Raw genomic sequence first — 13,072 nt, 5'->3', positions numbered from 1 at the left:
TGAAAGAAAAACAGTATATTATTGCTACTTTATGCATTGCGAAAGAAAATTTGGATGAAATAAATACTGATGTGGTTGTTGACGACTTTTCTTCCAGAAGTGCTAGGAGAAATAACAAGATCTGCATGTGTTTTTTTCACCTCCCTTGCGGTTTTAGTTCAAAGTCCAGCAATCTATGCTTGTATTTACTAAATTGCTTTGGACATACAATATATTCTGAATTTTTATTTGTACACAAGGGTCTCATTTTGTCGTCCCGCCCCAGGGCCCCGAATATGTATGGACCGGCCCTGCGCGACACATAGAACATGAAGTGGTGATCAATTTCCCTGTTTTTCTCTCTTTTCTCCAATGGTGGTTAAGGTCCCCCTCGCTATACAAGACAACTTGTATGCTTTGATGCGCATGAAACTAGCGTTTATTTTTATGAAACATGATATATATGAGAACATTGTTTTTAGTAAAGCATGAAAGGAGAGCTTTTTTATTGAGCATAGAAAAACATGACTTTTTTTTCTAGAAGCATAGCATTTTTTAGCTTTTTTAGACAAAGCATCTTTTTGCTTTTTTTTAGATAAGAAACTTTTTTTAGCTTATATAGTAGTATAAGATGAGAAATATAGCATTTTCTTTTTTAGAATCACATAGCAGTTTTTTTAAGGCTATCACATAGCAATTTGTTTTTTTTGAGACATCCTCGCCAGGCTTTATTTAAATTATCACAATATTTACAGGGATAAAATTCAAATCTCCGGGGAGACCTAACCAGACACGGCGGCCTAACCCGAACGAAAGTGCATGCCTAGCGAGATTGTGAGCCTCGAAATTTGAGCTCCTAAATTCATGGACAAAATTACAAGCAATAAAAGCATTCGATCTCTCTATGATTTCATGTACGATTGCCGCATGATAATCAGACGCCACTTGTATCTTATGCACATATAAATCCTTCGCGAGCGCCAGCGCCTCTTTTACCGCCAATGCTTCCAATGCAACAGGATCAAATATGTGTTGGAAAGTAAGAGAAGAGGCACCCAGGAAAGTGCCAGCCACATCCCTACATATTACTTCAACTGCACCAAATTTGCACTTGAAACAGCGGCATCAACATTAAAGTTCACGTGATCCAGTGACGGAGGTCTAGTTATATAGCAATTTGTTGTGGACATTAGACGTGCGGATCTAACTTACGCGGCCCAAGGAAGATAGTATACTTTTTCGGCCGCGGCCCGCAAGCCCACCTACGGCGACGGCTTGAAATACTCTGCCTTGGCGCCCGAACGTAACCGCCACAACCAACAGCTTTCGCTTCTCATCTTCTCCGCCTCGCCAGAGCCCCAAGAAACCAAGAACCCATCCTCCCCACCTCTCCACCGCGCAGCGCCCGCGGCAGATGGAGCATCTCCAGGACGGCCACTACGTGCGGCTGCGGAGCCGCGTGCACGGCACGTACCTGCACGCTGACGAGGACGGGCATGGCGTCTCCCTCCACCACCGCCGGGATTCCATGAACGCGGCTTGGGCGGTGCACTTGTACCACCAGGGCAATGCCGACGCCCTGGCCCAGCACATGCTTCTCTACAGCGCCGCCTACGGCCGCTACCTCGTCGCCACGAACGCGCCGGCGCCGCTGGGCCACCGCGGGCGCCGCGTCGAGCAGCGCAACTACGATGATCAAGAGGAGGAGGCCATCAGGTGGGAGGCCGTAGCCGTCGGGGCCGACTCCGGGAACGACGTCCTGCTCCGCAACGTCGCCGGCCGCCACCTCCGCAACGGCGCCTGGCGCTACCTCCGCGCCAACGGCAGGTACATCCGCACCGGCGCCAGCGTCGACGCCTTCGACAACTTCAGCACGAAGATGCACTGGGTGGTGGAGCCCATCCCCGCCAGGGCCGCCATGCCTCTCCTTCGACGTCCGAATAGGGTCAGGGTGAGTCCGCCAGGCCCGCTTCTTGATTCTTGTCGAATTTGCGCGACTTGGGTTCTTGTCAAATCGTGTTAATTCCATTCGCCTTGGAGCAATTCGTGGCAAATTTGCGCTTCGTGTTTGATTTGATCTCCTGGGTGGCATCATGATGTTTCTTTGCGACTCAACTGCAGCTTCCCTTCACCCGAAGAGTCATCACCGTGTTGCCGATGCCGTCGCGGGTGATCGTGTACGTGCGGGCGGGCGCCGACGGGAGCCGCATCGCCCGCGGCGCCTTCGTGTTCGAGGGGAGGTCTGTGTTCGACCTGAGGAAAACGCTGATCCGCCGCCTGGAGGCCACCATGGGCGTCTCCGACGTCGCCATGTGCGTCGAAGCGGGTACTTTCGGGCGCCCTACCCCACTCGTCGTCGACCTGCCCCGCAGCCGCCAGAACCTCCACATCCTCGTCTTCCCCGTCGGGACGCCAGGTGAACCCTCCGTCTCCCTACTGATCACCCTTTGCAAGATGTTGCCATGATCTTTTGGGTTCTACTATTTTAATGGAGTACTGTCTGCCTCGTGTTGGAAAACAGTGTACTGAATTTGTTACAGTCTGAAAAACAGTTCACTGAAACTTAGCTGGTCTTCTTCAGTTAGGACTTTGCAATTGCTTGAACTGTTGTATTTGCACTGTGTCTGTTGGATTAATCTGCTCCATGTGTAGTCTGAAGCTTAGCTGGTTGCTAGATGTTCACACTCTAGGAACTTGAAAGAAAATTGTAATTCAGAAAGAAAATTGTAATCAGTTCAGTCTTATGAGTTGAGCTTCACGTAGAAAATACTGATTTCTATATGATTTAGAAAATTGTAATTCAGAAAGAAAATTCAGGCTGTATCCCACAACACTGCATGGAAATTAGTTTCTACATTGCCTTCAGGTTTTGTACATTAACTGTCTTCTTGATCTTGTTATTGACTCTGTTTTAGCAATATGATGACCTTACCTCCTCACCGTTCCTTGTACATTCTATTTCAGCCCACGCAGGGGTGCGGTACCCGGATGTCGATGCAGTGTAGAGAAAGACCAGAGCAGGAGTCCTGACCGTCGCTTCACACTTCACTTGTTCAGAGTGTCGCCGTCATGAATCCAAAACTTTTTGCAGTGAGATAGGGGTTCGGCAAAACCCAGAAGTTGTTGTGTTTGTACTTGCTAAACTTGGTCCGTTCCCCGGACAATGTAGGAAACCTATTTGCTGTTCTCAAATTCAGAAATTAACTGCTGGAACAACGATGCGGTGACATTAGTCTGTAGTGGTTGCACTCTTATTCCGGCCACTTAAAGTTTCAGTTCTACCTATAGCAGAGCATGTTGGCACTTAAAGTTTCAGTCCAAACTATAGCAGAGAATGAATTTGTGTTTTCACATTCAGAGTGAGTTCAACCAAGGACGGCTTCCCTGTCTTGGTTATGTGCAAACTTTTTGCAGGCCGAAGCCTGAGAAGGTTTTTTTTTTTTACTTTAGGGGGGAACTGAGAATAGTTTTTTTTAGCAACTTCTGAATAGTTTGCAGTACAGTATGTGGCCTACTGCTACTTTTTTGAGATAAACAGCGTAGCTTTATTAGATATCAAGGTTCAGAAGAATACATAAATGATCTGGAGGCGCTAGGAGCCACAAATGATGCCATTTTAGCTAACCTGTGCAGCTCTCCATTACTGCTATGTTGTTCATGGCTAAAAGAGCAAGCCTGAAACGAATCTCTAAGAGATCTAATATCTCTAAAAATCATACAACAAACTCCATAATTCTTGGCCGACTCGATCTCCCTTATGACTCTCATACAGTCAGAAAATTTTTGAAGCTTTTCAAGTTGGAGATCTTGGCCCAGTGCTAATGCTTCTCTGCAGGCATAAGCTTCCAAGGTTTAAGGTTGGGTGATCCCTTCAAATACTACTGCAGAAGCACCACGGAAACACCCCTGATCATCTCGCACACCACCCCAACAGCCCCCTTGTTGGCAGATTTTGCAACAGCTGCATCAGCATTCAGTTTCATGTGAGACTATACCTGGCCATGGGTTACCCGGCCCGGTCGGCCCGAGCCGACCCGGCCAGACCCGGTGTTGCCCGTGGGCCGGGCCTGGGCCTGAGTTTTGAGATGGCTACCACCTGCTCCAGGCAGCCTCGTGAAGGTGATCACGAGATGGGCTGGCCCAGGCACACACGCGAGGCCTACAGCTGGGCTTTTCATTTTCATTTTTTCATTTTTCATTTTTCTCGCTCATTTTCTCTTTCTTTTTATCTTATTTTCTTTTACCTTTTTTTCGTTTTTATTTACTTTCTTCTTTTTTTCGTGAACATTTTTAAAAATCATGACCTTTTTTTGTTCATCAAACTGATTTTTAAAAAATCATCGATTTCAAAAAATGTTCATCATATATTAAAACTTGTTCATCCGATTCAAAATTTAAAACCACGAACATTGTTTTACACATTCTCAAATGTTTTTGGAAGTCATAAATACTTTTTGAATTCACAAATATTTTTTGAAATCATGAACAGTTTTCCAATTTGGGAACATTTTTACAAGTCATGAACATTTTTTGGAATCCTGAACATTCTTTTCAGAATTGCTAATTTTTTAAATTTACAAACATTTTTTCAAATTCACAAACAATTTTTCAAACCCACTATCATTATTTGCATTTACATACATGTTTTTTGAATTCACGAACTTTTTGAGTATGTGTACATTTTAAAATTTGAGAACATTTTCTCAAATACGTGAACGTTTTTATAGATCCGGCTACATTTTTTTCCCAATTCGCTTCTTGAAATTTGGAACTTTCTTTTATCCTTTTTAAAAAAAGATGAAGAAAAAAAAAGGAAAACAAGGGCGCCCTGCCTCGCAGTGGGCCGGCCCCAAAGTGCTAACGTGGGAGGCGAGGGTACGTGATTGCTCGCTATCTGCCGACCCACGCGGGAAATAGGAGCCCCCCTAGCTCTTGCACACTAAATTAAGTTCACTTTGCCTCAATAAATAAATAAATAAATAAATAAAGTTCACTTTATTTACTACCGTATTTACCATTCATCTTGTATTTGCATTCCTTAATAAATTATCAAGCACCTATGAGTGACGAAGAATACATGTTACACAGACAATGCATGCCGATAATAAGGAATGCACAACCTAAAGACCACCCATCACACCCTATTTTATTACATTTTTGTACTCCATACTGTATTCTCGACTTCTCATTATGTCAATCCTTCTACGAAGGATCAAATATTGCATGAAATGTATCAGAAATGCAAATTGTCAAGTTTAAACTCATTGACAAAGAATATATGATGAACACAAATATTTCAGCCACTCGTAAATGATTTAACAGACATTGAACTCAAGACGAATGAAACCGGCAGAACATTGCTTCATATTGCAAGTGTTTAGAGGTAAACTGCCATTCACAAATCGTCATATATGAAGAATATTATCTTCCTTTTCAAAAGATGAAGAATATTACCTTACAAATCATCATGTGAACTAAGCACAACTTATTTCCCATGCGGGACAAGGTATTTCTCCTCTAGACATATCAAATGAAGAAAATCAAGTATTTAGAAGATAGTTTACTTATCTGTTAGTGGTGCAACATAAATCAGGAAAACTCTCTAGTTATTAATGCGAATGTACATGTATTTAGCATTTTTACTAGCATACTCCATATGATTTTTTTCCGACAAAGATATACATCGAGTGAGTTAACAGAAATGTTATACGATATACGCATGCATGAGTTAACACATAATAACAACACAAGATTAGTGCACAATGCGTATCTCTTGGAAATTTGTGATCAATAGAGAAAGGGGAAATGTATCCAATAAGGCATGTCTATTATATATGGAAGGCACACGTGAATATTTGGTAAAGAAATGTTATCCAATAATATGGCATCATATTATATATGGAACTCTGGAAGCCAAGTCATATATAGAAGAAAGATAAACAACTTAATAAATTTCCCTTAAACATGTTGAAAAATGAAAAGAGAGGATAAGAATTCATTTAAATATTCCTTTTTATATAAACAAGGACAATGCATGTGCGTTGCAACGGGATATACATATCTGCCCATGATTTACCTTATATTTATCCTTTGTAAACAAATGTTTATCAAATCCTGCTCGTGATTTACCCTATATTTTGATGAGAAGTTTGATAAGTAAACTTTCTTTTTTGTGGTTGAGTCTGGTAAGTAAATTAGAGTCAAATTTGTTTGAAAATTAAGTAAATTAAGATGATCAATTATCATATGGGGGATGTTGGACGAAGGGCTGATGGCAAAGTGAAACATGAAACATTACATTATCCAGTGCGTTGCAACGGGATATAAATATTTTAGTACGTTAACTTATGATTTATCTGCCATATTAATGTGATTGTGGAAATAAAGATTTATCAAATCATGTTCATGATTTACCTTATATTTTGATAAGAAATTAGTAAATTAAAGCGGAATTGGTTCAAAAGTTAAGTAATTAATGTGATTGATTATCATACGTGGATGTTTTAAGAAAGGTGTGGTGGAGAAAAGTGAAACATGAAACCTTACGGTTTTTTTAAGTAAGAAAAAGAAGTAAGATAAGATAAGAGATAGAGAAAGAAGATGTAGATATGGGAGACAGGTTTTTCTACCATGCACAGGAGATACCGTGCATGGCATCATCATTAACTCAATTATGAGCACATGGACTCCACCCTATCCCCTAAATAAAGATTCTTTCTCTCTCCTCAATCCATCCATGGATTTTAAGCTGTCTCTTACATATTTGATTCATTATCTTTTTACATATTTGTGTTATAAGATCTTTTCAACAAGACTAACCATGTATATTATTTGAACATTTTTGAAACATGAATTTTAAAACTTCATAAAACTACAAAAACTATGATTGTTAGACCTTTTTTGTGAATTTGCACAATTATTTTCCGTTGTTATTAATAAACTTACTAATGTGTGCAAGAAGAGAACATTCTTATATATCCACACGAAAACCATCATCTAATATTCTGTACATGCATGTTCCATTGTGTTTCGTAAACTCAAAATTCAAAACATATTAAATATTGAACTTGTTTCAAAGATATCATCGAAAGAAAGACATGTGTTCATACAGACTATTTACCCTGTATTTATTTTAAAGTATATGGTTGTTTAAAGTTTAGATTTAAAATAAAATCCACGTCACATACTGGTGTCTAGGAGAGAGAACTAGTAGGTGCAGCCTTGCTCCATAAAGTTGTCAGATGGATTTTAATATGAGAATGAATACATGGCATGAGTGAATCTCGAACAAGATGGACGGTTTAGCCATGCACTGGACATCTCGTGAATGGTAGAATCACTTTTCTCGTAGATATAGAGCCCTCTGTGTTAATATGTAAGACCTTTTTTTGACACGGTTAAAATGCAAAAAAAGACATGTTATACAGGGAGGGGGGTGGATAAAAAAAAAAGTTTCCGAACATCTATAAACTTCCTCTTCCGTACGGAAAACAATTACGAGTAGGTAGGATGGATTAGAAGAGGAGGAAAAGCAAAACCCTAACCTACCCGACTGCCATTCGTCTTCGCGTTGCCGCCGTGAGGAGGACCATGCATGTTGCCTCGCCGGACGAGTGGAGGAACTGGGCGTCGTTGCCCGGCGACGTCCTATGCATCATCCTCAGCAAACTCCCGCAGACCGACATCCTCAGCGGCGCAGGGCTCGCGTGCTCGCCCTGGCGGCGGCTAGCCAAGGATGAGGCCCTGCTGTGACGGCACATTGACCTACGTCCCGATCCGCGGGACGAAGAGCACGAAGAGTACTGCGCGTGGGACGAACTGCCACTGCCGGCAGGATGGAAGGCCATGGCGTGCGCCGCGGTGGAGCGCAGCGCCGGCCGGTGCGAGTCATTCAGCGGCCACGTCGACGCCGATGTCCTACGTCCTAGTCTACCTCGCCAACAGGCACGTACATACTCCGGAGTCCTGACCAACTTTCATCTAGGATGTTGCATCGACTCTAATTACATTATAATTGACTATCTCTCTCCTAATCACCTGCAGGGCGCCGTTGCTGAGGAACCTCTGTCACAGGCGAGTTATTTACCCAAAACCACCACATTATGGGCTAGGGTAACAGATCAGTACCACATTTCAGGCAGGTCACACAAAACCACCAACAATGGGTCTAATTTGTAACGCGGAGCACTGACGCTGCGTTTTAGCCCCGAAAACAGCGAATCCGACAGGTTGGTCCCGCATGTCGGGCTAACGTGACGCGTGTTGACGGACGCCGTTAGACGGCGAGAGACGGCCGTTTCGGCGCGCCCGTCTACGAGGTCAAGCCGTTCCCTTCCCCCGCTCGATTCAATCCAGTCGATTCAGTCCTTCCTCGCTCCGCTCCGATGGCGACCAGCTCCGGCGGCGACGACGCACACGGAGTCGACGGAAGCGGCGACGCCGCACTCAGCGGCGAGGGCCTTGGTACTACTTCAGGGCAGAAGCTGTTGCGCTCGCAATGCGGGGTCATCGACCCCCACACCGATGGCGGCTGCGACCTAGATCCAGAGTCTGCCGCGGCGGCGGGCCTGTGCCGGAGCATGGTACCGAGGAAGCAGCTTCGCAGATTGGTCCCGCGGATGTGCTCCCATTCGTCCCATCTTCAGCTAGGTAATCTGAATCTTTCAAAATCTGTTCTTACTGCAGGATCATTTGGCCATGTTTATCGACTACAGGATCATCCCATCGTCACCGGGCTTCAATCTTTCCTCCTTACTGCAGCATCTGTTTTAAACATTGATTTGTTAGTCATTTAGAAGTGATTGTAGTCCTGAATTTTTGTCGACTATCACATCTTTAGTTAGGGTTCAGTTATCTTAGTAGTACTGTATGGTTCTGAATTTTTGGAGAAAATCACACTGTAGTTTTCATTTATGGTATTGCTACACTACACTGCATTGTAATGCTTTACACTGCATTGTAACCAGTCTGAGCTATATTAGGCTTGTAGATATTGTCTTATTAATATATGTCTATTTTAGGCCTGAATTGCTTACACTGCATTGTCATGTTACTGTAATTTAAAATTTTGCTTACACTGATAGTAATGTTAGTACTGATTTGCCAGTTACTATAATTTAAAATAGTTCATTATAATTGTCAGATATAATGGTCAGTTATGTTAATACAATTGACTTGTTAATATTCATTTGTATGTCTATTTTAGGCCTGAAGATTTATGGTCAATCTATTTCCAGTTTCCTGGAGAGAAGTATGCTCTTGTTAAGATGTCTGAAAGAGAAATCACTTATGGTAGTTTGGTCAATGTAATGGTCAGCAATGGATACTGTAAGGATGACAGTCTTTGCTACTTGAAAGATGAAAATATAGGGCTGCAAGGTGTTTGTGTGATTAAAGGCAACATTGAAGTAATTCACATGCTGAGACAATTTGAGAGCACCTAGACATTGTCACTGACAGTTAGAAAGGGAAAGGTAGTTATTAAACCAGCAGTTGGAGAAGATCAACATGCACAGCAAATAGAAGAAGAGGCACCTGTTGTTTTTGCTGTTGCTGAATCAGGTGTTGTGCACAAAACAGTTCCTCCTAACTGTCAGTTACATCTTGGGACACAGGAAAGTGTAAATTTTTTGCCACTCACATCAGTTCCTCCTAACTATCAGTTCCATTTTGGGACACAGCGTAACACTGAAGTAAGTGTCAATTATGCTGATTTTCAGTTTGATTCAGATGAGGAGGACAATGCAGTTAGTGAGGAAGCAATTCCTGTAGGCATGGACACTGATGAGGAGGACAATGCAGTTAGTGAGGAAGGTTCAAGCAGTGATGAAGATTTTGTAGTTGATGTTGACCACTTAGATGCAGGAGAAGAAGAAGATGACTCAGATTCAGTGCATTATGTAGAAGAACAAATTGCAAATAGGAGGACAGAGGAACCTGAGCTAGATGAAACTCTTTCTGAAATAAAGAGGAAGAGAGCTGAATATATGTCAAGTACACACTGTGAGGGGGACACAGATCCTGAAGATATATATGACATGGAGGAGGAAGAAGATGATGAGGAGGCCCAAGAGATTCCAGTTCCTGAGCCTGTTAAGAAGAAGGCAAAGAGGCCAGGTCCTACTAGTAGGTCCCACTCTAGTGCTGGTCCAAGCATTAATCCTGATTGGTTTCCATCTTCAGAAGAGGAAGATACAGACTTTGAAGCAGATGATGATGGAAATGAACCAATGTCCTTTGTTATCAGCTCTGGCAGAAGGAGTAGGGCTAAGAAAAGACCACCTAGGGTCTGGTATGATGAGGACAGGATGCATCCAGAACAGCAATTCCAGCTAAAGCTATGTTTCAAAGATGTTTACCAATTCAGAGAGGCCCTAGTCAATTTGCATGTGAAACAACTTAGAAGGTATAAATACCACAGAAACTGCAGCGATAGGGTAATTGTTTGCTGTGAAGGAGATGGTTGTCAGTTCTACATGGTAGCAGCACAGATAACAAATGAGCCCACTTTCTGCATTAAGAAGATGAGGTTGGAGCACACATGTCCCACCCAGTCTGAGAAAACTAGGATTAGTTCAAGGTGGCTTGGCAACAAAATGCTTGAGACCATCAGATCAGATCCCAACACTACTGTACCTGCTATTGTTGACAAGGCAAAGAGGCAATTTGGGCTTGAGATTCCTAGGATGATGGCATGGAGGGCTAAGAAGAAAGCAAAAGAGATTGTGCTTGGTGATCACAAGAAGCAATATAAGAGGCTGAGAGACTATTTGGAGACTGTGAAGCTTACAAATCCTGGATCTAGGTGCATTGTCACTACTGTTAGTGGAACCAGAGAAAATCCTACTGCTGGACCAAGGTTCCATGGTCTATTTTTCAGTTTGAATGCATGTTGTGAGGGCTTCTTGAATGGATGTAGGCCATTCATAGGTCTAGATGGCTGCTTCATCAAATTGACTAGTGGTGCACAGATACTAGCAGCTACTGGAAGGGATGCAAACAACAATATGTACCCCATTGCCTTTGGAGTGGTTGGAGTTGAAGATACAGTTAACTGGTCCTGGTTCTTGACACAGCTAAAGTATGCTCTAGGGGGAAGTGAAGAGGGCAAGTTTGGAAAGTACACATTCATGTCTGATAGACAGAAGGTTAGTTCATTTGCTTGTTCATTTAGTTGTTCATTTAGTTCATTTACTTGTTCATTTACATGTTCATTTAGTTCATTTACTTGTTCATGACTAGTTGGTAGGTGTCGAGTCGTAACCCTTCTTGTCGACACTTAGGCATAGATAGCCTAGGGTTACCCATGTGGTATCAAAGAACATATCCATCATCAAAGTGATGCCATCATGACTAGTTGGTAGGTGTCGAGTCGTAACCCTTCTTGTCGACACTTAGGCATAGATAGCCTAGGGTGACCCATGTGGTATCAAAGAACATATCCATCATCAAAGTGATGCCATCAGGACTAGTTGGTAGGTGTCGAGTCGTAACCCTTCTTGTCGACACTTAGGCATAGATAGCCTAGGGTGACCCATGTGGTATCATATAACATATCCATCATCAAAGTGATGCCATCATGACTAGTTGGTAGGTGTCGAGTCGTAACCCTTCTTGTCGACACTTAGGCATAGATAGCCTAGGGTGACCCATGTGGTATCATATAACATATGCATCATCAAAGTGATGCCATCATGACTAGTTGGTAGGTGTCGAGTCGTAACCCTTCTTGTCGACACTTAGGCATAGATAGCCTAGGGTGACCCATGTGGTATCATATAACATATCCATCATCAAAGTGATGCCATCATGGCTAGTTGGTAGGTGTCGAGTCGTAACCCTTCTTGTCGACACTTAGGCATAGATAGCCTAGGGTGACTAGGGTGACCCATATAAAATCATTTAAAATCTAATTAACTCATATAAAATCATTTAAAATCATATTAACTCATATAAAATCATATAAAATCATATAAAATCATATTAACTCATATAAAATCATTTAAAATCATATTAACTCATATAAAATCATATTAACCCATATCAAATCATATTAAATCATTTAAAATCATATTAACTCATATAAAATCATATTAACCCATATTAACTCATATAAAATCATTTTAAATCATATAAAATCATATTAACTCATATAAAATCATATAAAATCATATTAACTCATATAAAATCATATAAAATCATTTCAATTCACTTTCATGCAGGGTCTACTCAATGCAGTGACAGCAGTATTCCCAAACTGCCATCATAGGTACTGTTTGAGGCACATCTATGCAAACTTCCAGAGAGCAGGATTTGGAGGAGAGGATTTGAAGAGATGCATGGATGCAGCTGCCTATGCTTACACTGAACATGACTTCAATTTGGCCATGGAAAGCATGAAGGCTGAGTGCACTGCTGCTTGGGAGTGGATGTCAAGAATTCCTACTAAAGCTTGGTCTAGGCATGCAATGGACACTAATTGCAAAACTGATTTAGTGGTGAATAACTTAAGTGAAGTTTTTAATAAGTACATTCTAGATGTAAGGAGCAAGCCAATTGTCACAATGATCAATGGGATCAAGGACAAGTTGCTAGTGAGGTTCCACCAGAAGAGAGAGGGTGGAAAATGTGCTAGATGGGAGATTGCACCAACCTATGCAGAGAAGTTGGAGATGAACAAGAAGTATGCAAGGGATTGCAAAGCACTCATAGCTGGCCAAGGACTTTTCCAAGTCACTAGTGGAGACAAGACCTATGGTGTTGACACAAACATACAGACATGTGGGTGCAAGAAATGGGACATCACTGGAGTTCCTTGCAAACATGCTTGTTCTGCCATCTATAGGTCTAAACAGCTGCCAGAGGATCATATCAATGTGTTTTTCAAGAAATCTATGTACTTGGAGGCATATAAGCCAGTGATTTACCCTGTTCCTGGTCCAGATAGCTGGGTGAAAACTCCAACACCTAACATTGAACCACCACAGTTCAAAGATGACAAGAAGGGGCCAGCAGAAGAGAAAAGGAAAAAAAAGGAAAGTTTGAGCCACCTCAAGCAAAGCAGACATCTAGGATGGCTACTATAACATGTGGG

At 42.1% G+C, this 13,072-nt stretch overlaps 2 protein-coding genes across 3 annotated transcripts; both read left to right on the top strand.

Moving 5' to 3' along the window:
* The first annotated feature begins 1,393 nt into the window (after positions 1 to 1,393).
* On the top strand, positions 1,394 to 2,984 carry LOC125518388 (uncharacterized). 2 transcript variants are annotated; one of them, XM_087535269.1, is made up of 3 exons: positions 1,394 to 1,924; positions 2,101 to 2,395; positions 2,944 to 2,984. In XM_087535269.1, exons 1-3 carry the CDS (start codon positions 1,394 to 1,396, stop codon positions 2,982 to 2,984), a joined length of 867 nt encoding a protein of 288 aa, XP_087391395.1. The 2 variants fall into 2 exon arrangements, with proteins under 2 accessions (XP_087391395.1, XP_087391394.1); XM_087535268.1 differs by having other exon boundaries at positions 1,394 to 1,930.
* A 6,688-nt stretch (positions 2,985 to 9,672) lies between these two features.
* On the top strand, positions 9,673 to 12,925 carry LOC147958159 (uncharacterized). Its single transcript, XM_087531978.1, has 3 exons — positions 9,673 to 11,126; positions 12,201 to 12,823; positions 12,922 to 12,925. Exons 1-3 carry the CDS (start codon positions 9,753 to 9,755, stop codon positions 12,923 to 12,925), a joined length of 2,001 nt encoding a protein of 666 aa, XP_087388104.1. The 5' UTR covers positions 9,673 to 9,752.
* Positions 12,926 to 13,072: the final 147 nt, after the last annotated feature.

This window comes from Triticum urartu, chromosome 7A (assembly GCF_056163025.1).
Source record: "Triticum urartu cultivar PI428250 chromosome 7A, HENAU_Tu73, whole genome shotgun sequence".
Classification (NCBI taxonomy): Eukaryota; Viridiplantae; Streptophyta; class Magnoliopsida; order Poales; family Poaceae; genus Triticum; species Triticum urartu.
This window is presented reverse-complemented; position numbering and strand designations above follow the sequence as displayed.